At 44.7% G+C, this 21,987-nt stretch overlaps 1 protein-coding gene and 1 long non-coding RNA gene across 9 annotated transcripts in view; one reads left to right on the top strand and one right to left on the bottom strand.

Moving 5' to 3' along the window:
- The window catches only part of GNB4 (G protein subunit beta 4), a 55,439-nt gene that overhangs the window by 9,737 nt on the left and 23,715 nt on the right, over positions 1 to 21,987 (bottom strand). For 3 of the 8 annotated variants that reach the window (XM_085513269.1, XM_032446668.2, XM_085513268.1), the window contains 2 exons: positions 1,981 to 2,079; positions 583 to 621 (listed from right to left, as the gene is read on the bottom strand). In XM_085513269.1, coding sequence (XP_085369395.1) covers positions 583 to 621; positions 1,981 to 2,037 — 96 coding nt within the window. In that variant the 5' untranslated portion in view covers positions 2,038 to 2,079. Of the gene's footprint in view, positions 1 to 582; positions 622 to 1,980; positions 2,080 to 2,921; positions 3,004 to 7,472; positions 7,510 to 14,045; positions 14,152 to 14,550; positions 14,638 to 21,987 lie in introns of those variants that run through there. The other 5 variants (XR_014933319.1, XM_015871524.2, XM_085513267.1 and 2 more) reach the window with 4 other exon arrangements.
- Positions 13,537 to 20,247, top strand: LOC146758868 (uncharacterized). The gene is made up of 2 exons (XR_014933325.1): positions 13,537 to 13,660; positions 19,045 to 20,247. It is a non-coding gene; the product is annotated as an uncharacterized LOC146758868 (long non-coding RNA).

Here is a 21,987-nt window from a genome sequence, read left to right as displayed (position 1 = left end):
GGGGAAAAGAAGTTTTATGAGAGAATAACATCATAATCACTACAACTGGAGCTTTAATAAGCTTCTGAAGGTATCACTATGTAATACTGAGACTACTTCAGATTACCAAATCTGGAAGTTCTCTATTGAAACAATGGGAAGAAAATCCTCTAATATTTACTGCGTTGTTACTTTTTCAAGCACGGCAAAGTCTAAATGCCAAGTATTTTTGTTCCCAAAGCACAGCTAAAAGACACTTACCCAGATCCTAAATAGAGCAAGTACAGCTGACCCATTCTATTGAGAGGGTAAGTTGGAATCAGGACATACTAAGATAGTGGACTGTTGGTTTGGTTGGTTGGGATTTTTTTTTGTGTGGCTGTTTGTTTGGTCAGGCATGAAGGTAAAAATAAACAATTGTCTTTCTAACTGCTTCACTTCATTCACCTACAATTCCAAAGTAACTATATAAACATGTGGTACATTTCCAAATGCTTGTTTTGCTATTCTTCCTGTTACTGAACAGAAAAGCATGTTACAGCCATAAACTACAAGGGTTATTTGAATATGAAAAAACAGCCTACGCAGAGATTTGGAACATACCTGAGCAAGTGTTGTGTCACTACATGCTTTCCTTGCATCCTGAAACAAAAGAACAGAACAATTTGAATCCAAAATGCAACACTGAGCACCAAGCTGAGGAGCAGGAGATGTGGGACTTAAGGAGAGTTATGTCCTAGCAACCTTTGAGTCTCTCTTTCTACAAAGTAAGTGCTTAATAAGCATTTGAAGCCAGCCCCTTTCCCTGTGCTCACTTGGTGGGCAACGAGCAGCCAGGAAAGGAAATATACAGCTGAAATACCAACCACATGCTATACATAAACAGCAAGTCTTGCATTCACTTCCCTTGCCACAGCAGGTGTGACAACATGGTTTAAAATAACCGTCTTAAATTTAAATAGTTTTATCTTCAATTTGTGCTGTAGGGTTTCTAGCAACATTGAAGGATCAACCACAAGAGCTGTAACACTCTAATGTGATTAAAAGTACAGTGATAACAGCAGAGTGGCAAAGTCTTTGGCTGCAGTAAATGACAACAAGCCCAAATGTGGCAGCCATTGACACAGAAACGAAGGAAAGGAGCTGTTAACCTTTGGAAAGCCTCAGGTAGACGAGGTTCTCAAGTAAGATACCTTTGTCTCCACTGCCAACCTTTAAATGAGGTCTGGGAAGGGATGGATCCTGAATCTACTCCTTCTGGTCATGAAGCTGCACTGCACACACCTGAGCTGCCCTGGGTTGGCCCTGTCTACCCACCAGGTGATCAATCACTGCTTCAGGCTGTGACTCAGCATTTCCACTACAAGAGCCTTCCCAGTTCCCAGTAATTTCTACAAATAAGGCTCAAGTTCTGCAACTACAGAGGTAGGCATCCAACACAGGTAGATGGCCCTCGTTTAACGTTAATTTGTGTGCCCCTCTGCCTAAGGAAGTGTTCCATCTACGTGCTATTGACAACATCATCTTTGAGAGAAGGAACAGAAGCCTTTACTTACACATTTTGGAACTGAATTAATACATTCAAACTGGGATCTTAAAATTCTTAAGGATCTTGCTCAAGAGTTGTTTGATATACAACTTCAACAATTTTCAGAGTGTGTTTACTATAACCACCCTTCACAGCCTTCCTCCCAGAAAACAAGCTTCAGAGTGGATTAAGTCATCTCAACTTATGTTTTAAAGTGTCTGAACTGTAGAAATATTTATGAAATGTCGACGTCTGGAATCAGGAGGGGTTTAAAATACCAGAGCAGCAAATCCCCTAGCACAGGACTGACTTCATCCACAGGAAGAAACACGCTGGACTTTAAACAAGTTTAATTGTTTTGTTTAGCTGAAACACTTTAAGGTGTTCAACATAAAATGGTTTCTGAACGTGATCTGAACTAAACAAAGCAACTTATCTGAAAGAGAGAAAAATAAGGAATTAGCAATTCTTACTCTGATCTGATTTCGCAGCTGCTCTGCCTCCTGCCGTAACTGTTCCAGCTCACTCATCTTGCTTCAGTTTCTATTTCACACTCCACGGGTGAAGAAAACCTGCCAATAGGAGGAGGAGAAATAAGTTTCAGTATCACTATGCATCTATATTTGTTCTGCTTCTAAGGAAGCTCCAAATAGGTACTCCTTTAGTACACTGCATAATTACCCTGACAAAACCAAAGTTATTTCTACTCCTCAACTGTAATGAAAAATGCAGTTAAATGGAGTAAATCTCGAATATGAAAACAAACAAATAAAAAACCCAGTAGTACTGTAAAAAACGTTACTGAATGTATTTGTAGCATTGCTCTTCTCATCCACCCTACAACCTCCCAGAATGTCAGTCCTCACCCCAAGATGGCAACAGAGAGCAGAGACTGAAGTGGTTACTTAAAAGCCTTTAAGCTCAACAGTGTTGTGATCGAGCATCTTTATATACAATACACAAAGCAGTTTTCATTTAATTAATGACGAAAACCTTAAAACATTGACAATGGCTTAAAGAGGTTTTCTGTATTTTTTTCTTGGCCATGTTGTTTTCATTTAAAAAGCACCTACATGGTAGGAAGAGACTACAAAGAGACATCTGTAAAAACATCACACCGGTACAGCCCACAGCAACCCAGAGCAGTTCTCACCTCAACAAGGACACAAAGCAACTGTTCGCAAAGGCAGTGAGACCACATGTAAGCACACTTTCAGGGTAGTTTGTAGATATATTTTTAAAAAACATACAGACTTTGTACGTAACATTTTTCAGCCTGTGTAACAGCTTCCTCAGATCAGCTCTCCCCCTTATCCCCATTACAGCTACACAACCAAGTGACACAGGAGTCCATTCACATGCACAGACTTCAACCATCTCCTTCAGCAAAAGATTTTCCTTCCAGGTAACTTACCAATACAACAACCACCCCTGGAACAACAACCACCCCTGGACTTCTTAACAGTTCACACGTTTGAGAGGTATGACACTTCCTGCTGCAGTAAAATAGAAGTATTTCTTTGTTAGTCTATTCCTTTCCTTAACTTCAGTTTTTCGACTGAACCTCTAAACTGTACCACTATGAAATATGGTCCCACCGTCAGTTCCAACAGCATCATATTTTCCTCTTTAAAACGCTTTCCCTTTTTTGCCCTAGAGCCCACAGAAAAGTACCTCATCCAGAACAACAGCCACATCTAGGTGAAGTCAGGGCACCTTTTTAATGACAGCTAACACTGTGAGTGTATGGGAAAACAGGTGCACACAGACCACTGATGATCACTGTGCACTTCAGCCATGAAGTCGGTGTTAAGGACTTTATAATGCCATTACTATCAGCACTGCTCATTGCGAATGCCACTTCTATATGATACTGCAGCAGCTTAAACAGCATTACAGCTGTACCATGGCAATGCATGGACACAACCCAACTTCAGAGACCCTCCTGTTCACCCATCTCTGGAATCAATCCTAACTGATCAATCCCAATGAAAGGACAATGCCTTTTCCTACCTTTCCTTTAACAAACAAAGAAATCCCATTCCTTTTAGCTGAGAAGCTCTAGCAATATCAGTACGTCCTGAAGTGCGCAAGGCTGTTATTGGCGTTACTGCTCTGCAGGGATGCTGCAGTGGTTTGAGGTCAATCTATACCTCACCAAACACAACAGCCTCCAAGTCAGCTCGGCTACAAAACCCAGATTAACTGAAAGCTCAGATAAACCAGTTTGAAGTTCTTTTTGCAGTTCACAGCAGATGAACATCTAATTCTGAGGTGAAGCTATAGATAAGCACAGGGGTCCTACAGCAAATAAACACCACAGTGCACAGCGTAACCATCACACTGAAGTGCATCCCAACCTCTTTGCTGGGCTGGCTGCCTGCAGATGACACCGTGACAGCACGCACGCTCGAACGGCCATTCACCATAAAGTATTTAGCAGAACTGTGAGAAAGATGCTTCCTCTTGGGATTTTTTTTAACGCTATTTTGAGATGCCCACAGGAAATGGGGGAAATGGAGTGGGCGAGGAGGAAGCTCTCACGGATCCTTTCCCAGATGTGCACTAACAGCAGCTGCTGGCAAACCACCACATGAACACACGGCCAGTGCCAGAATCAGCACAGCAAGAATTTGTGTGCAGGTATCTCTGAAGCTTCTGACACTACAGTGGTATGGCAAAAGTGAGAGAAAGAGAAGTAGCCATAGTTAATATGCAGCTGCTTGTGCAGACCATTACCCGAATCAGATGAAGCCAGATGCTTTGTTTCCAATGCAATTGCCAACGTGCACACTGTCTGTGAGCAGTACCTGCAGCAAAGAGGCCTGGGGGGGAAAAGCAACAGGAAGTGCAGGAACTTTTTAATAATGCTGCTGGCCAGGGGGTAAATCACTGCAACAGAGCTGAGCAGTCAGGAAATGGGGTCAAGGACATCACAAGCTTCCCATAAGGGCCAGCAGTAACGGGAGCGAGCAGTGAGGAGCTGCTATTGCTCAGCCCCGTGGCACAGCTCTGCCCTCCCAAAAGCTCCGTCCCTGCGGGCTCAGCTTTGCTCCCTGCAGGTTTCCTCGGAGAATATGGATCAGCGAATTGAGCGATACCAAAATAAACTGCCACCTCCCGAGGCAAAATAATTAACTACGATTACACAGCACACCCCGTGTCACAAGAGCCACCAGCAAGCCTGAGTGCTCCAGAGACAAATTATCCCTCATCCTGATCCTGACTCAGCAGCCGTGTCATTTGCTAATGGCTTCATTCTTCGTTCTATTGGCAGGTAGAGGCAAATTACCCCAAGTTCTCATCTTGAAAGTACTTTCTCTGTCGCACGCTGACTCAAATGTTGGCTTTTTCTCTGCGAAAACTCTTTCCAAACGCACCCAAGGACATGATGTACCATGGCCAGGAGCCGCCTGGAGCAGCAGGTGAGCACAGCCTGAGTGGGAGCAGGGAAGCTCCACGTGCCAGGGGGAGCCCCGAATGCTGCTGACTCAGGAGTAGAGAACGATGCAGCTCTGGAAGTGGCTGACACTGGGGAGGTGGCTGAACAGTCAGGCACAGAGTGATAGGAGCCTTCGGTGCTGCAAAGCAGAGCTATTACTATCCAGAGATTACATTTTACAAATGAGGATCGTAAGTTATTTGGTTTCTTTAAAAAATATCTTCATTTATCTTGTTCCCATGTAAAATTACCATATACACAGGGAAAGAAAAAAAAGAGCAGAGGAGTGTAAATGCAATCCTCCCCACAACAAAGCACTGCTATTTTTATAACAGATATAAGTCGACTAAGGAGACTCAAAAAAAGAACAGTCTGACCGCCTGGAGCCTAAAAAGCACCAACTAAAGGATCACTCGAGCAGTAACTGTACTCGGTACCAAAAAAACAGCCCTTCAGAACTGAAGCGCTCAACTAGACATATCAGTTCTCCATTTCATCAGTGCATATGCTGAGAATCTCACACACAGTAAACATACAGCAGCAGAAAGCAAGGCAGAAGGCTTCACCATTCACTCCCATGCAATCATCCCTGCTAGCGATCACACAGGTGGCTAAACATAAGGAATGCTAACTATAACGCTTTGCTAAATATAGGAAAACGGCACCAAGAAATACTGCAGCTCTCTCTCAAGTGAGCTAAACTGGTAACGCACAAATCCAGGCTTCATTGAGCTTCCACACACTGCAGTCACTTGTACAGCTCCAGCGACCTGCCTGCCTGCCCCCATCGCTGCTGACAGCCCATGCACAGCAGTGACAGACAGCAGGATTCTCTTTCCAAAGCTGAGCTCTGGTAGCGCACACAGAGCAATAGTTTCTGTATCTGGGATGCGCAAAAGAAGCATTCTATAGAATATTTCCTCATCTAGTGACAATACTGGAGACCTACGCAGCTCAGCTCATTCATGTCTCCTCGAAGCTATGAATGGAGAAGACCATACATGCTTTCCACCTACCCGATACTCAATGTTCCAAAGAGTTTTTGCATCAATAAACTAAAGACACTTAAATCCAAGCAGGCATCATTTGAAATAACACTACAGAAGCCGTTCAAACCTGTCAGTTCGTATCTTTCTCTTCCTTTTTCTCTCTCCCAAACCTCCCCTGTGCACCTCCTTCCCTTTTGTAGCTTTAACTCACACTTCTGAAAGGTGCCACTTTACGCTGGTTGGGGAGAAACACCACAGGCTTTTCAGAAAGGAGCAGAATAACGATTAATTTAAAGAAAAATACCATTAGCATTTAAAAAATAACTTAGAAACTGTAACTGAATTGTTGTGTACGACTCTGTTTTCACCATTTTGTTCTGTACCGGGGGCAAACAGCTGCCCTGAAGGGTTTCAGAGCACACACACACGTAACCCTGGGCTCTCCAGCATTTCACAGGCCCCAGTTTCCCCAAGAACAAAACAGGAAATGAGCCTGGGTGTGACCTTGTTCTCTGAGGTCACCACTATTGTTGCACTTCTGCACATTTTGGAAGTGTTTTAAAGCGATACGTCTCCATTAGAGCTTCGGTACAAAAACAGGAAATAATCAACCAACGCCTCTAAGAGGAATGGCACCAGCAGAACTTTGTTAAATACCCATTTCTCTAACAGATAACATACTGAATTTTAAGGGACTGCTGAATATATGTGCTCAACATTTCACGTACAGCTGGAAGGCACGTGTGGCAAAAGAGACCCAGGAGCAAACAAGCTCTCAGTGGGACACCAGGACAGCCTCAGCTCTCATAGTGCCAACTGCAGCACGCAGCCGTGTGGCACAAACAGGGCCAGGCCAGTGCTTTCCTTCCTCTGCTGAAACACCCTGCCCTCCTACCCATCATAAAGAACAGAAGGATCTGCTATTGCACACACCCAGATAGCTTGGGATTGTAATAGAGCTTTGAAATAAAGCCTGCCATGAAAAAAAGAGCTTCTATTTACTGCAATAACTGTTTGGATGTATTAGCAGAGCATCAAAGATGTGCATGAAATCTCACCTTCAGGCTTCAGCACAGTAAGCACCAGCCCTCAGTGTTTGTCATGAACGTGGGGAGGGCAGAGGAAGCAGCAGTGAGAGAGCACCACAAAGTGCTGCTGGATGTAAAGCAGTGCCATTTTATCAGCACGGCCAACACTGTGCGTGCACAGCCTGCACGTGAGAAAGCAAACGCGTGCAGTGATGGGTTCTAGCAGCTCGCTGCATTCGTCTCTGCATTTGATTTCTGGGTTGATTGTGGTCTCTATGGAAGACAAACAGACTGACAAACACTGAGGTTGTTAACAGCAGTCACAAAACAGGCAAAGGAAGTTACAGGTTAGACGTCGCAGTGAAATAAGTTCCCAGTGACTGTAGGCCAGTAGTGTTACACACAATAATTAGAAATCATTAGATCAGCGTGGTAAGCTCAGAGGCATGAGTTCATTCCTAAAATCCATCTTTAAAGTCCAAGCCAAGTACATCTGTAAAACATACCGAAACCCCTCGCTCGTCTTTGCCAACACACTGGATTCTAGAAAAACAAGAAATTCAGTGTTAAGCAAAAGACTGAAAGAACACAGGAAGAAGGAATTTTTAAATGTCATGAATATTTCACAGTCCAAAAGAGGGATTCTTCTACAAGAAACATTCCTGCATCTTATGTTAATTTTGCTCAGTTCCAGGTCAAAATGTTCCAGTATATGAGCAAAGATTTTTCTTCCTTTCTCTTGTTGTTTTTTCTTTTTTAAATCACATTCCTTGTAACCAGAACTTCATGTGAAATTCAGGTTATTGTTGTCACAAAGGACAACACGATTGCCACTGAAAACTTTGCTCAGTGACCACAGCACTTTCCCCTGCTGAATGAGCTGCCACTGTTTTGCAGTTCAAAACGTGTATGTGGTGGCAAGAAAGACCTTAGCGAGGTGAAAACTTGTAAACCAAAGTAACGAGACACGGATGGTTCCAGTCCAATATTCTCCTTGAAAACAGGTGGGCACACACAGATCAGCGAGCCAAGATATTGCTTTAGCTGCCTCCTCAAACACTCACTGATCCCCAGAAGCTGTTCTACCAACTTGCCCAGCACACTTTTCATAGCAAAGAGGACAATCCAAAGTAATTTTGAAGCGACTTGTACTAAAGCCAACCTCTACAAGCCTGATTTGAGATGTGTTTAAGAGATATCGCACTGAGGCTGACTGAAGTGGCACAGTCCCTTTGGTTCTGTAGAGCCATAACGATAAGTGATGTAAGGTCTGCTCTGGTTCCTATAGGCACAAAGCACCACTCCAGCAGCCTCCTGTTTTCTAAGCATATGCAGACGGCACAGTACACATAACAGGCTCTAAGCACACAGCAAACGTTAGGCTTAAAGTTGGTGAAGACAGACATTTAGAGAAACTAATAGTGTCTGCAGGGAAGAGCCTTGATCCACACAGATGACTGTACGCTTGACTGAAATAATTTCTGGCTGACAGATCTCAAGAGTAGAGTGTTCTCACACACTGCAGGAGCAGAAAACCCAGCACTACCAGCTACACAAACACATTGTTTCCTTTCAGACGTATCCATCAGCTTGGAAAAAAGAAATCTGCATTTATCTATACATAGTCTTCTGCACCCTTCCCTCCTCCTCACCATTCAGCCCTACACACACGCTCCCTTGGTACCACAGCTACAGCGAGGCATTATGCAGCTCACACAATTATGCAGCTGTAACATTCAGCATACAGCTGTACTACTTCATAAGAAAACAAGGGAATATAAGCATTTGTTTTTTATACTGATTACCCAAATATCAGATAAAGCTGTTGCCCTCAAATCTGATTTGAATTTCGTTTATGGTTCACAATACATTTTCTGGGCAATTACTTGCGATTATAAGCCACAAAAAATAAGTTGTCTCCCAGTCTAGAGTTCAGGCTACTTCAGTGGTTTTAATATACATGAATATATATATATACATGAATATACATATATATATATATATATATATATATATATACGTATTTTTAAGAGACACTTATTCTCATAGGCCTTAAAATCTACCAAAAGCTCAGTTTTGGAGAACCACTGAATGACTACAAATACCATATTGGAAAATGAAAACTGTTCAAGCACCAGTTTTCCTCCTTACTAACGCATGTAAGGGATTAAGAGTGCAGAGATCACGCAGCCACCTCAGGCACCACTTGTGACAAGATGGAGTTTCAGATATTCATCCTGCTGGGAACTGCTTTTGATGTCCCTCATGTAGCGCTGCCTCTTTTCAAACAAACCACACTGAACGCTTCAGGAAGATGCTCTGCTAAAGCAGTGGGTATCACTGCCGCTCTACTATCTTCACCATCACCAAGTTCTCAAAGTAATGTCTGTCTTTCTAGAAAGAATATTTTTAACGCACTGATTGTATCTAGCAGAAAGCTTTCAGACGAGATAAAAACCCATCCACATAAAGCTGGCATTATGCTAACAGGAAGTTGTAAATTGAGCTTGCAACTCATTCCACTTCATGCTGTTATGATGCCTTAAAATCCAGATGTATTTTTAGAGATCTTATCTCAAAATGCAAGGAAAAAAAGAACAAATATATTTAAGTAACGTTAACATATAGAGTTCAGTTGCCAAAAGTTAGAAATTACCTCACTGGGTGTTGGAAGGAAAGCAGTCCTGGATGGAGCTTTCAGAAGGAGAGGATGGAAGGAGAAAAAGGAAGCACAACATTCCCATCAGAAAACAATCATTACAAAAGTGACACACTTTTACAGTTGGCTTCGTTAGATTTTCTTTTTTCTTTTTAATTATAAGAGAGAGTAAGACTTTTTCTATGAAGGCATGACATTCATTAGGCTATAAATAGCAGGATTCCCCTGCGGAGACAAAGCCCACAGCTACAGACAAGATGTATTTGCCAAGCACGCAGCCACCGGACGTTATCAGCCCACCCCACTGAAACTCCTGCTCTCATCAACACTCCCAGCGTATCTCAAAGCGAGCTGGGTCAACAACAACCCACCCAGTCAAGTACACTGTCTGTTTCCAGCCCTCACCAAGAAGCAGACATCATTCCTCCAGATCTTTGTTTCCAAGTTCAGGACACACACACACACACACACACACACACACCATTTTAGAGTTTTCTTCAGCATTTGTGGTTGAAAGATGAGTAGAAATAGCTCAATGTCCTGAAGTTGCCAGCTCCAGAAGCTGAGCACAATGCAAAACGTTATCAGACTTGATGAAAAAGCAAACGTTAGCAACGCCACTGCAACCCCCAAACAACTCAACTGTTTGCTGAGGATCTCAGCACTTTGTTCATCCTTTTGACATAGTCACCAGGAAAGTCTGCAAACCAGGGCTGCACTGTTACTGCACAGACCGAGCTGCAAATTGCTCAAGCTTCTGAATTACCACCACTGGCAGAAGTCATTTTTCCTTTCTTTCTTGCATCTTTAAATACATTTTACTTTTGATGCCTACCAACATTTGTAACAAAACGTAACAGACGACAGGAAAAAAGAAGTTCCAAATGACTTCCTGTCCCAGCGACCTGCCCTACCCAAGTAGGTGCTTATCAACATCTGGGGAGCAGCACTGAAGAGCTCACACAGTTATTCAGTCATTTAAAGTGCTTTTATTGGTCTTGTACCGTACTAAAAATAATTCAGCTCCCTCTTTTAAGCTGCTTCTTAGATGAAAGAGTTTCCCCTTCTCTGTTGCGTACCTTGGAGACTGAAATCGTGTTTGTAGTGCCTGAAACAGGAGCTTTACTTCCGGACCACCTCATTCTGCGTGATTTAGATTGGTAGGGTTTGTTTTCCTTCATTCAGGCACTATGTACTAAAAGAATCTAAAAAGAGTAACTGCAAAGAAGATTCCTGCCCCACAAGCATCAGCCACAAGAGGTACTTAAATGCATTTAAGAGACTCACATCAAATATATTTCAGTTAGATTGACTTTAAATACTAAATGTGTTTTAACAGTATTATATGGTTATAACTATATAGGAGATATGGTTTAGTAGCTTAGTGGGTAGTAATGGTGATGGGAGGCAGTTGGACTGGATGATCTTGTAGGTCCTTTCTAACCTTGTGATTCTATGATTCTGGAATGTTTTGAATAAGCATCTTCAGTTTTAATGCATGACTTCAGATGAGGGCAACTCCATCAAAAACTGCATTTCAATTCTGATCCAAACAGAAATTGACACATATCATTTACATTAGAAGCAATTAGTGCGGTAGAAAAGAAAAATAGAGGGCAGCAGAAAAGCTATTCAAAGGTTCTTTATCCATGAGGTTACCCTCAACCTGCTCTGCCCGAGCTCAAAAGCAGTACTGATGGGGCAGGGGAGCACAGCTCTCACTTCAGGGCATCACGACATCCAAGTGCCAAGAGGCCTCCACACGTCTGGCTGTAACACTCACAGTACTTCCCCAAAGGAGCAAATTCTGTGATTTTTTCATCCCTTGGTTTCAAAATGAACATCCCAGCACAAAGTGCCTCAGGGTACAACCTCCAATGTACACAATTCTGGCTCTTCAGGGCAGCAGTGCAGGGAATGCAGTCTCACTGGCAGAACCCTCGTGCACAGAGCAGTGAGCAATGAGGTCAGCTGCTCTTCCCAAAGATACCACACCAGTCACAAAGCAACTCCAACACCTTCAACCCCATATGAGAAACACATCCAATAAATATCAGGGCTGAGGATGCTGTTTCCCTCCTCATGTAAAGATGAGAATCATACAGATATCATTTAAATCCTACCATTACTCAGCTCTTTTAACAGTGTTTCTGAACAGCAGCATTCAGCATGACTCAAAGACTTGGCTTATACTGAAGGTCCACATGATTAATATTTGTCTAAGATCCAACGTAAATAATGAGGAGGGGAAAACCACAGATTCCAGAAACTGGCAAACCTATTCTATCTTCAAACCAACTAATGTTGCTGTTGGGTACTTCTCCCTCTCCTTCCCAGATGAAGTCCCTTCATATGGTAACACTGCAAGACATAAGAGTAACTGAATCAGAACTGGATTTGCTGTACGTCAGCGTTTGGCACACTGGGAAGCTGAGACATCTTAAAGGAAGTGAGACTGTCTTCACTGACATAACTATGGCCAACTACATATATATATTTAATTAAACCTTCAGGTCAACTCTTGCTCATCTTCATAGTGTTCTCCAGACTAACCACAGCAATTCAGACGAATCAGAGCATTGGGTATCGCAGACAGCATCCAAGCTGAGATCCATTCAAACATTGAGAGGTTCAGCTCTTGGTCTTTCATTTCAGGCTCTCTTCAAATATGGAACACGTCACTGTCTGCACACTGCCGAGCACAGCAGAGCAATCCTCAAGAGTAGATGTTTTAATTTGAGAAGCTGCAGCTTTGTCTGGCAGTGCCTCTTGTTATCTAGAAAGCTCTGTGAGCTCCTTCAGATAATCAAACCACAACCTTATGAGAGCAGCGTATGTTCGTGCTTTCCATGACTGTCTGCTTCAGCTCTGTTCAGTATCTTCCACACAAATTCTATTACAAAAGACTGGATTACAAAACACAGAAGTTTTATACAAGGACACAACAACAACAAACTTAACTTCACACTCCAGAAGACGAAGTGACAGCTCTGCATCCAATTAAAGGGGAGAATAATTTGGGTTAGCAATACTGCCCATATCTTCTAAGGCATTAACCCATGGATTTATATTTTCTGACAGGATTAAATACAATGAAGGATCCCAGCACCATCACTGCCCATAAGCACTTACATACCACAAGCAAGAGCTGCCTGACAAGGCTCAGGGATTCTGAATTTCTTACCGGTCTGATGAGATTTTCTAACGTGACTCCTGAGATTAGAAACAATACATCAAACAAAGCTGCCCTTAGCAACACAGCCTTAATTTATGACTGAGGCAGAGAAAACAGTAACTGAGAAAGATTTACAACACACTGCATTGGGGTTTTTTTTTCCTGTTTTTATTTCTTATTTTATCTTCAAGATCTTATATTCATAAATTCTGTGGCATTTTCAAGTTATTCTTAACATTACCTCAGAGCTCCCCTGGTTGTAACTAACAGTTCTACCTGCTGTACCTGCCAAGTGATTATCGGATCAGTGACCACCTTCCACATCCCTCCCCCTATTCCTACCAACAGTCAGAGCGCTGGGTGAGGTTTCCACTGCACATCCACACCCCCATATCCCCACCACACCCCCCAGCAGCTACTTGAGCTACAGATACACCCAGGTGCAATATCCACATCAGGGAAGCACGGGGCATTGTGGCAGACACTCCAAAACCTCCCGTGGTAACACTGCAGGTGAGGAGAGGAAGCCCTGTGCACTACATATAAACAGATTGAACTCCAAGCTGTTTTCTCCTCAACTCCTTTTTAGCTTTGCTGCTGCATAGATCAGCTCAGTGCTAAGTGCGTTCAGAAAAAGCACATAGTGCAAAAAGAAGTAAAATCTGACGGTAGAAAGCAGCACTGCTGCCTCGCGAGTGTCACCACAGCACCTCATGACGGTGCATTTTTCTTACAGACGAAGCACCTCCAGACAGGGCTCCGCCACTGCACGCCAACCTCAGCCCCGTTATCCCACGATGATTGCACAGAGCGCCGGTAGGAAAAAAACCCAAACAAGTGGCAGACAGCAGAACGGGAATGTAAGTAAAGGAGAGAGAGAGAGAACTGTGCCCTTGTTCCCGCAGTAGATAATCAGCCCGGAGCTGCCTGTTGCTGCGGTGCCGCATTCCCTGAGCGCAGCTGGTGCCGGCGGTGATGGAGCCGTAGTGCCCCGTAGTGCCGGCAGCCCGGGACGGCTCCCGGACATCAGGCGCCTCCCCGCCGCCCCCACGCAGCCCCTGGGGGCCCCGATGCGGAGCGGGCGGCTCCAGACACCAAGTGTTAGACACGGCTTTTCCTCCCCGCCCCACACCGAGCCGCTCCGAGCGCCGCTCCGCACAGGGACCCCGCCCTGCCCCGCCAGCGGGGTGTGACGGCGCTGCGGATCCAGGCTCGGCTCCCACCCCCGGCCCTTCCGCCCGGTACCTTGTGCCCGCGGCGCTGCGGGCCGGGTTGGGGCCGCAGTGGCGGCGCCGCCCGCCTCAGCTCGGTGTCCCCGCTCCTCCCGGCTGCGCTCTCCCCGCCGATCGCCGCCTCCTCCCCCCAGCGCTGCGGCGGGTGGTGCCGCCCATCCTCCCCCCGCCCTCGGTTTGGGGCCGCCCGGTAGGGGCGGGGCGCGGCGGCCGAGGGCAGCTCCCGGGGCGGCCGAGGGGCTTCCCCCGGCCCTTCCTCGAGGGGGCCCATCCCCGCGGGCACAGCAGGCCGAGCCGAACCCGGGCGGCGCCGCCCGAAGCGGAGAGCGCCCTGCGGCCGCCGCCGTCCCGTACCCCGCTCGGCCAAGCGTCTCCCCTCAGGGCTCCCCTCAGGCCGCCCCGCCGCCGCCCTCACGGCCCCGAGGGACGCGCGACGCCGCCCCACCGGCCGCGCTCCGTCCGCCCATCCCCGGGGCTCGGCCTCCCGCCGCCCCGGGCCGTGCTCAGCCGGCCGGTACCTGGTGGCCGGGCGGCGGATCCGCCAGGGTGTCACCGAGCCGCCTCCATGGCGCTGGGTCGCGGCGGGAGGAGCTCCTCCCCCTCCCGCATGGACACGGGCAACGTGACGGGCCGTTACCATGGCGGCGCCTCGCTGACGTCAGAGCGCTTAAAGACACAGCGCCACCCCGGAGGTGGCCTAGAGGGGCGGGGGGCCCAGGCGGAGCTCAGGGCTGTGGATGTGGACTATCATGTCACAGAACACACAGCATGCCGAGTTGAAGGCACTGCAGCTCCCGGCTCCACGCTGCACCACCCCAACCCTGCGCCCAGGAGCAGTGTCCAAAGGCTCCTTGAGCTCCGCTGCCCCTGTGCCTGTTCCATGCCCACCACCCTCTGGTGAAGGGCCTGGTCCTAAGAAGGGTGGTTGTGATGCGTACAAGTGGATATTCAAACCCCGTATCCCTCATACACCTGTGGCCATTGATGTGACATCAGGCTGCCCTGATGTTTAAAGCCATTATGCACATCCCTGAGCTGACTCAAACATCTCAGCTTTGCCTTGGACACAAGGTCCATGTTCTGCTTCCCTCCGCTGCCACACACCTGTGTCCCACGTACCAAAGGACAGCTGTCGCTCAGCAATACGTTTACTTTACATTTAATGAGTGATAACGTGGAAAAATTCAACACGGGGCAGGTTTGGGTTTGTTGTGCTATAGCCAAGGAGGAAAAATCATCTTGTTTCAGTCGCTGTAATGCTGTAGAAGTAGCTCATCTCCTCATAAAAGGAGCATATGGGCACAAAGACAGTCCTCCTTAATCTGAGCTTGTTCCCTTACATTCTTCTTAATTCAATCTCTGTCTCTCTGAGCAGTGATTGCTGACAAGATATGGTCCCTGAATGGACATATCGTTTCTCATCTTCTCTTTTGGAGCAGCTCTGGAAAATCACAGGCAATAAACAAAGCCCCAGAAACGTTCAGCTGGTATTTAGGTAGTGGCATATTATGAAATTAGCAGTCTGTGCCCTTCCAGTGGAGCAAATTAAAACATTTTATATATAAAAAAAAATTACATAATTTATCCTCATGACTCATTTGGGAGACAGGGAAGTTTCTTAGCAGATGGGAAAACGAAGCACACAGGACACGGCTCTCAGCAGGGAACTCCGTCTCGCAGGAGCAGCACTGCTGCAGCTGTGATGGTCCATGGCTTATAGCAAAGCTCTGTGCAAAAAGGAATCTCCTTTCTCAGACAAATAAAAGGAATTATCTCTTTCTGTCAAATTCTCACCCATTCTGTCTTTGCAGAAGGAAGCTGTGGGTCCTGCTAGTGGCAATATTTTACAACTAGTTTTTGACCGTATTTGTTTCTAATCATTGCTTTCAGATGCTGAATCCTACTCTGCAAAATCAGTGATACCTTAATGGAGATTTTCTTATGCCAGTTCAGCAATGTACTTTATATTATTTTAGAATCCGTTTTTTTCTGCAGTGATCAAGAAATACTGAGCTACAGCGCCAGATGAGTTCTCAAAATCAATCTCCAGATCAGTTTCTCTATCGTGCTCTCTTTGAATTATGAGTAAATGCAGCCAGCACAGCAATTCGTTTTCTGATAGATTAAATCCTTCTGGAGGTCCCCACTGCTGGGATTCCTGCCTGGTGAGTTGGAGCCATCCCAGATGGGAAGGCAGAGGAAGGGAACCTGCTGAATGCTGTGCTGACTCAGCTCTAACTGAAAACCTCTGCCCAGGCAGCTCCAGCACACCCTCACCACCCTCTGCATGGATTTGTTATGAACACTGTGAGCTAGAGCAGTGATCTGCTATTAGGAAGCAATGAGGTATTTTCTCAAAAACACCCCAGTCTTGGCAGGGCCTGAGCCCAAAAGATGTAAAGGCAGGCAGGCACGTACACAATCTAAATGGCTGAAAGTACAACCAAAGTCTATGCACGCTTTTCTCAGTTCCAGAAGAAGGCAGAGTTCATTATTATTGTGGTACTTTCCATGTTCCAGAAAGTCCCCACCTTTCATCAGCCCATTATCTAATTCCTTCCCAAACCACTTCAGGACATACAAGAAGTAATCCCATACAATAAGTAATCATACTTCAGAAGGCAAGGTAAAAAATGCAGGTAGCCCAGAGACAAAAAGATCCGGAGGGAATCCCCTCATTGGCATGAATGAATCACAGGAGCCTTCAGTAAACTAAAGAAAAACTAAGTTGCTAGACTTCAACATTAATGTACTCACATAGCAATTCACTTTGACACCTCCACAGTAGCAACATTGTTTTCCTTTCATCAGAGTTCTTTGCATTGGCTCAATCAGAACCCTCCCACAGGAGGAATGCTTCTTGTCTTTTGTTTTGTCCTCGTTCTTTGTTTATCATGGGCAGCACTTCTGCAATCCACATTCATGCAGATGAGATATGCAAACCCACCTCTTTTTTCCCCTCGCATTTCCATCTTCCCCTTCAGATCTAGGAACTAGAATGGTGATCAACCCCATCCAGTCATTCACTCCGTTCATCCAGCTCAATTCATTTTTCCTTAAAACCTTATGGGGAGCCAAGGGCCTGAAAGCTCACTTGTTTTGCTGATAATGTTTAATTGCTCTATTAGGCAGGATTACACAGTGATGCAGGATAATTGTTCAACTACTGAAAGTGCACAGTATAAAAGAACACCAAAACATAAGAATACACCAAATGGGCTGGAAAAGCCGCTCAGATGCTACTGTTCCCTTTGAAGACCAGTTGTGAGAGCACCAGCAGGTTTCATGTGTTTCCTGGAATTTCTGAGGTATCTCACAAATGCTTGAGATCACCGAGAGGGGCAGAAAGCAGAGCTCACATTAATCCCCATGCTTCTGCCTCTTCTCTGAGCCCACAGTCCAGCCCACTTGTAACAACGGCACACGAGGGCTGAGAAAACTTTACAGCCAATTCTGGAAATACTTTTGTTTTCTTCCTGGATGGGGAGAGGAGCAGGCAAGCAGGGGAAGGACAATGTGCATGAGAAACATACACAAACAAGTCTCAGTATGAACGACAAATCCCAGCCTCGAGATGAAGTCCCAGTCAGCTGTAGCTCTGGCAGCAACTTCACTTGAAATGGCCGGGGAAAAGGCTCCAATCGACCAAGGCTGTGGGTGTGGAATTGTAATAGACGCTTCCATAAACTGCTGTCTGCTCAAATGTCACGGTGTTGGCTTTCTGCCCCATTTTCAGCTGCAGAGAACAACAGATGGGAGGGGCAGAAACAATGAAGATCCCTTTTTAAGTCTCAGATTGAAATATCTCCTACTTTTTACAGCCAAAAAGTTCTTCTTGTGGCTGTTATAAATGGCATTTCCTAGACCTGCTCTGGAAATGACCATATACTCAGCATAATACCTCAAGGATTATACAGTGTGTGCTACAGGGAACAAACCAGGCCCAGTTTGCTGCACACAGGCAACAGGTGGTCACTTTTTTTGTGAGTTTACAGTTACTACAAAAAGCAGAGAGTGCAATGTATGTTACTAATGTGTCCAGGTGTAAAGTGGAATGAATGGAAACAGAAAAGGAGAACAGCCGTGAAACGTAGCTTTAATACAACACTGAGTAACTGACATGGGGAGTAAAGGCGTGTGGAAGTAAGAAGTTTTAAAGTATTAATTTGTTCAGGCTGGTCAGAGATTGTTTGGCCTTTCTGCAGAAGCAGACAGGAAGCTGAAGGAGCACAATCATGTTCATTAATGAGCTCCAGAAATTCTTACAAATAGCAGCTAGTTTCCAATCACAACCAAATCAAACTCATTTTCACATTTATAATGAAAGATTCTTGCATTCCCCATCATCCAGCACCTTGGAAAATAACAGGTGTGATATTTATCAGCAGACATACTCACACAATACCACCAATAAATGAGTGCATTGACACAGCCGAACCCTACTGTACATAACTGCAGTACTGTGCCATTGAACACAGTTGGTAATTACAGGCTGCAGAGCAGCGAGCCTTCAGATGTCACACACACACACATGTATACGCATGGCACTGTGCTCTAGTCAGAGAATCTACAGTACTTCTATTGTCAACTGCAGAAGCTTTAAAAGACAAATGTAATAATATCAAATGATACGACTACGCTCTTAACAAAGTACTGCACCCTGTTAAACAAATTAAATTGGGCAAGGAGAGTAGAGGATACAAGAATGCTGAAAGGTAGAGAGGGAGAAGGACACCGTCTACAGTGCTTGCTCAGATCTGTTCTGCAAGTTACCAGGACTCGCTGCTTGCATATCACAGCTGTTAAATGAAGAATCGAGATCATTTCAGACTCTTTAAAACTCAAAGGCTAAGATGTCTATAGCAGTTTGGATGTGTACATCAGTGATGACTCAACGTTTAGGTCTAATTCAGGAAAGCAAAACGAAGAGGCTTACTGAATTTAATTACCTTGTGCATACTTCAAGGATCATATGGAATACAATACTTGTTTTTGTTTGTGTTTTCCTTCAGCAAGTGGCACTGGTAGATGCAGCTGAATGCAGTAAGTTGTTCTTCACCTCTGAGTTTCATTCTGTGGGGAAGAAAGGCATGGAGTGGAGGAACCTGTTTGCCAAGGGGCAAAGCCAAGATCAGGAGCCAGGTTGCCTGCCCACCTGCTGAGCAAACTGACCACCGCCAACACTTTGTAGACTGCAGAACTAATGAGCAAAGGGGTGGAATTAAATATAAGTGAAGTGAAAATGGCCAGTATGAGACTCCAAAAAATATATATATATAAAAAAAGAGAGAATGTAAAAAAGAAATAGTAAAAACACTGTAAAATAAATTGGAGATTACAATGAAGAAGTAATTCACATTATAACTGCATAGCTGCTCATTGTGTGTTAATGATTTTCCCCATATACACAGGGCTTTGGTCCAAACTTCTATGCATGACAGTTTTTTGCTAGCAACGAGGCTCAGGCACATTCACACCATCCATCAGGCTATGCTAACAGGCTTACAGCTTCTAGGCACCAATGACCTCGGCTGGTTTAGCTGGACCAGAGGCTGTGGACAAGGAAGCCTCCGTAACCATTACCAGCTTCACTGGAGCATTCAGATCTCTGTTACACTGGTAACGATGACAGCAGAGAGAGGCATTTTTTAGAATAAAGCTTCTCACAAGTGACAGAGAAGCAGCCACCCCCACACACACCTTGTTCGCTCACTGCACTGATCTGGCATTCCTTCCAGAGCTGAGAAGGGCCCACAGCTGCTGACTCAAAAGACTTTTGGAATAAGAACTCAAAAACTGAAAGGCCTTGCTCCTCCTGGGGTTCTTGCTTCTCCCCCTGGCCAATGTGCCTGCCCATACCAGGCAGCAGAGCGGGGGCATCTCTGCAGGGGATCCCTGGTATCTCAGCATGCTGAAAACGCAGATGGGTCAGAGCAGTGGAGGCTGTTACAGACAAGGCCACAGGGTCAGGAATCAATGAAGTTGTACAGTCTGATCTAAACTGTGGCACACACGCAAGTGTCTTTTTCAGACAAGGCTTCGGACAAGATCCAACTGCATCCACTTCCAATTTTCAGAGATATTTGCTTACATCAAATACCCCTGGAAAAGCTCCCATTGGGAAAATGCCAGAATCAGTTGCTATCTTCACTTACAGAGAATTGTATCTCCTGTCAAAGTGTTCTTAATAAACCCAAAGCATTTCTCAAAAAAAAGCAGTTGCATTTCTATTCAAGTCTCTGCTGCCTTATAAGTGACAGCTACTTGATGTTCAGTGCCATCCTGGAATGAGTAATAGCTCAAGAGTTAATTACAAATTTATGATGAACCTGTGGTTAGGACCAGCCTAAGTGAGCAAACAGAAAAAAGAACGAATTGAATTCGGGGAATTCAAGTCTCACTCTTTGATGGTCTGATGAAACTGGGTCATTTGATCTTTTACTGATTCCTAGCCGTTGCATAGCTGGGAATCTGTTTCTTCTGTAACCCATCAGCCTGACAGCTACATTAAAGAAGAGCTGCTTTCCCAATGATTACCATATGAAGCACCAAGAGACTGAGCCGCTAACCTTTCAATTTTAGCAAGCAAATACTGCATTTACTATGTTTAATAACACTTGCAAGGTCAATACAACAGTGCATCCCCTGCAATTGTTTAAATTATCAATGTAACATTTTGAATCTTAAGAATAAACACACCGAATTTAGGCGAGCTGGTCAAATTGTGCAGTTACAATGATTAAAATCATAAACAATCCAATTTCCTTCTTAATGAGTATTTATCTTTTTTTTTCTTTTTTTCTTTTTCCCTTTTTTTTTACTTGGCATTGCTGAAGTAGAAAAGGAAAACAAGAGCACCCAGCGATGCTAATGTGAATCCCAGCATTACGTCCATTGGAACAAAAACATACAGTAATTAAAAGATACTTAATCTTTTAAGGCAACACATTGTTCAACCTTCCCTGTTCCACAGGCAGGGTAGGACTCTGGAGTATGAGCAGAGATTTGGCCGTTCTTTGGATTTCTTCAAGTTTCCTGCTAGATCCCACCACAACAGGAAGCTGGGGAATTAAGCAATACACCAGGCACAATAACCTCATTGATCTCTCAAGCATTTCTGCTAAAAGAAAGGAAAATGAAGACAAAAAAAATCAACTAAAGAAGTCAGATTATGCTGGCTTGTGTGTATTGTAGAGATGATTAGCTAAGGTAGATGGAAAGAACATCAAATGGGATAGTGTCCCTGCATGATTATCTTCAGACTACAGTGATGAACAAGAAACAGTGGAGAGCTGAAGATCTATACAAACGTCATTAGACCAAGGGCTGTAATGCAATTTGATGATGCGGCTACAGTGATAGCTGGTTCCCTCGACACAGTGTAACAAATGCCATTTTAGCACTGTTGGATCGCTCCTGTGCTAAAAAGCAACCATCCAACATTAATGTTTGTCTGTACAAGAAGACAGCAAAGTGGTTGACGCTTCCATTTGCATCACTGTCTGTTAAACTGATGGCATAAGGAGAGACAGATCCCAAAACAAAATGTATTTCTAAACATGTGAACAGTGCAGTGCAGTTTGATCTTTCCAGCACACAAAATAAAGGCTAATTCTTCCCACTGTTCCCCTTCCTGTTTTGCTTTCTTTCACCTTGTTTTGTCTTGGGCAGCTTGTCCTGGGCCATGCTGTCCCTGCCTTCCTTGTCCTCTCTGTTCCAGGGGACCACCAGTCACAGCCACACACAGCTCCAGCTGGCCACACCACTTGTACATTGCTTTTTCTAGCTATCTCCTGGGCAGCTCTCATGTCTAACGGGACAACTTCTAACTCTTCTCTCCAGAGAAGTAGCAAGAAATAAATTGTTTATTTTGTATAATGAAGGATAAAGCAGCTTGCAACCCCATAAAACCTCTGGGATTGTTTTTGAAATCTTAACTGGGCTCTGGTTAATTT

Source organism: Coturnix japonica, chromosome 12 (genome assembly GCF_054131305.1).
Source record: "Coturnix japonica strain WE chromosome 12, WE-NBRP24, whole genome shotgun sequence".
In the NCBI taxonomy this organism is placed as follows: domain Eukaryota; kingdom Metazoa; phylum Chordata; class Aves; order Galliformes; family Phasianidae; genus Coturnix; species Coturnix japonica.
This window is presented reverse-complemented; position numbering and strand designations above follow the sequence as displayed.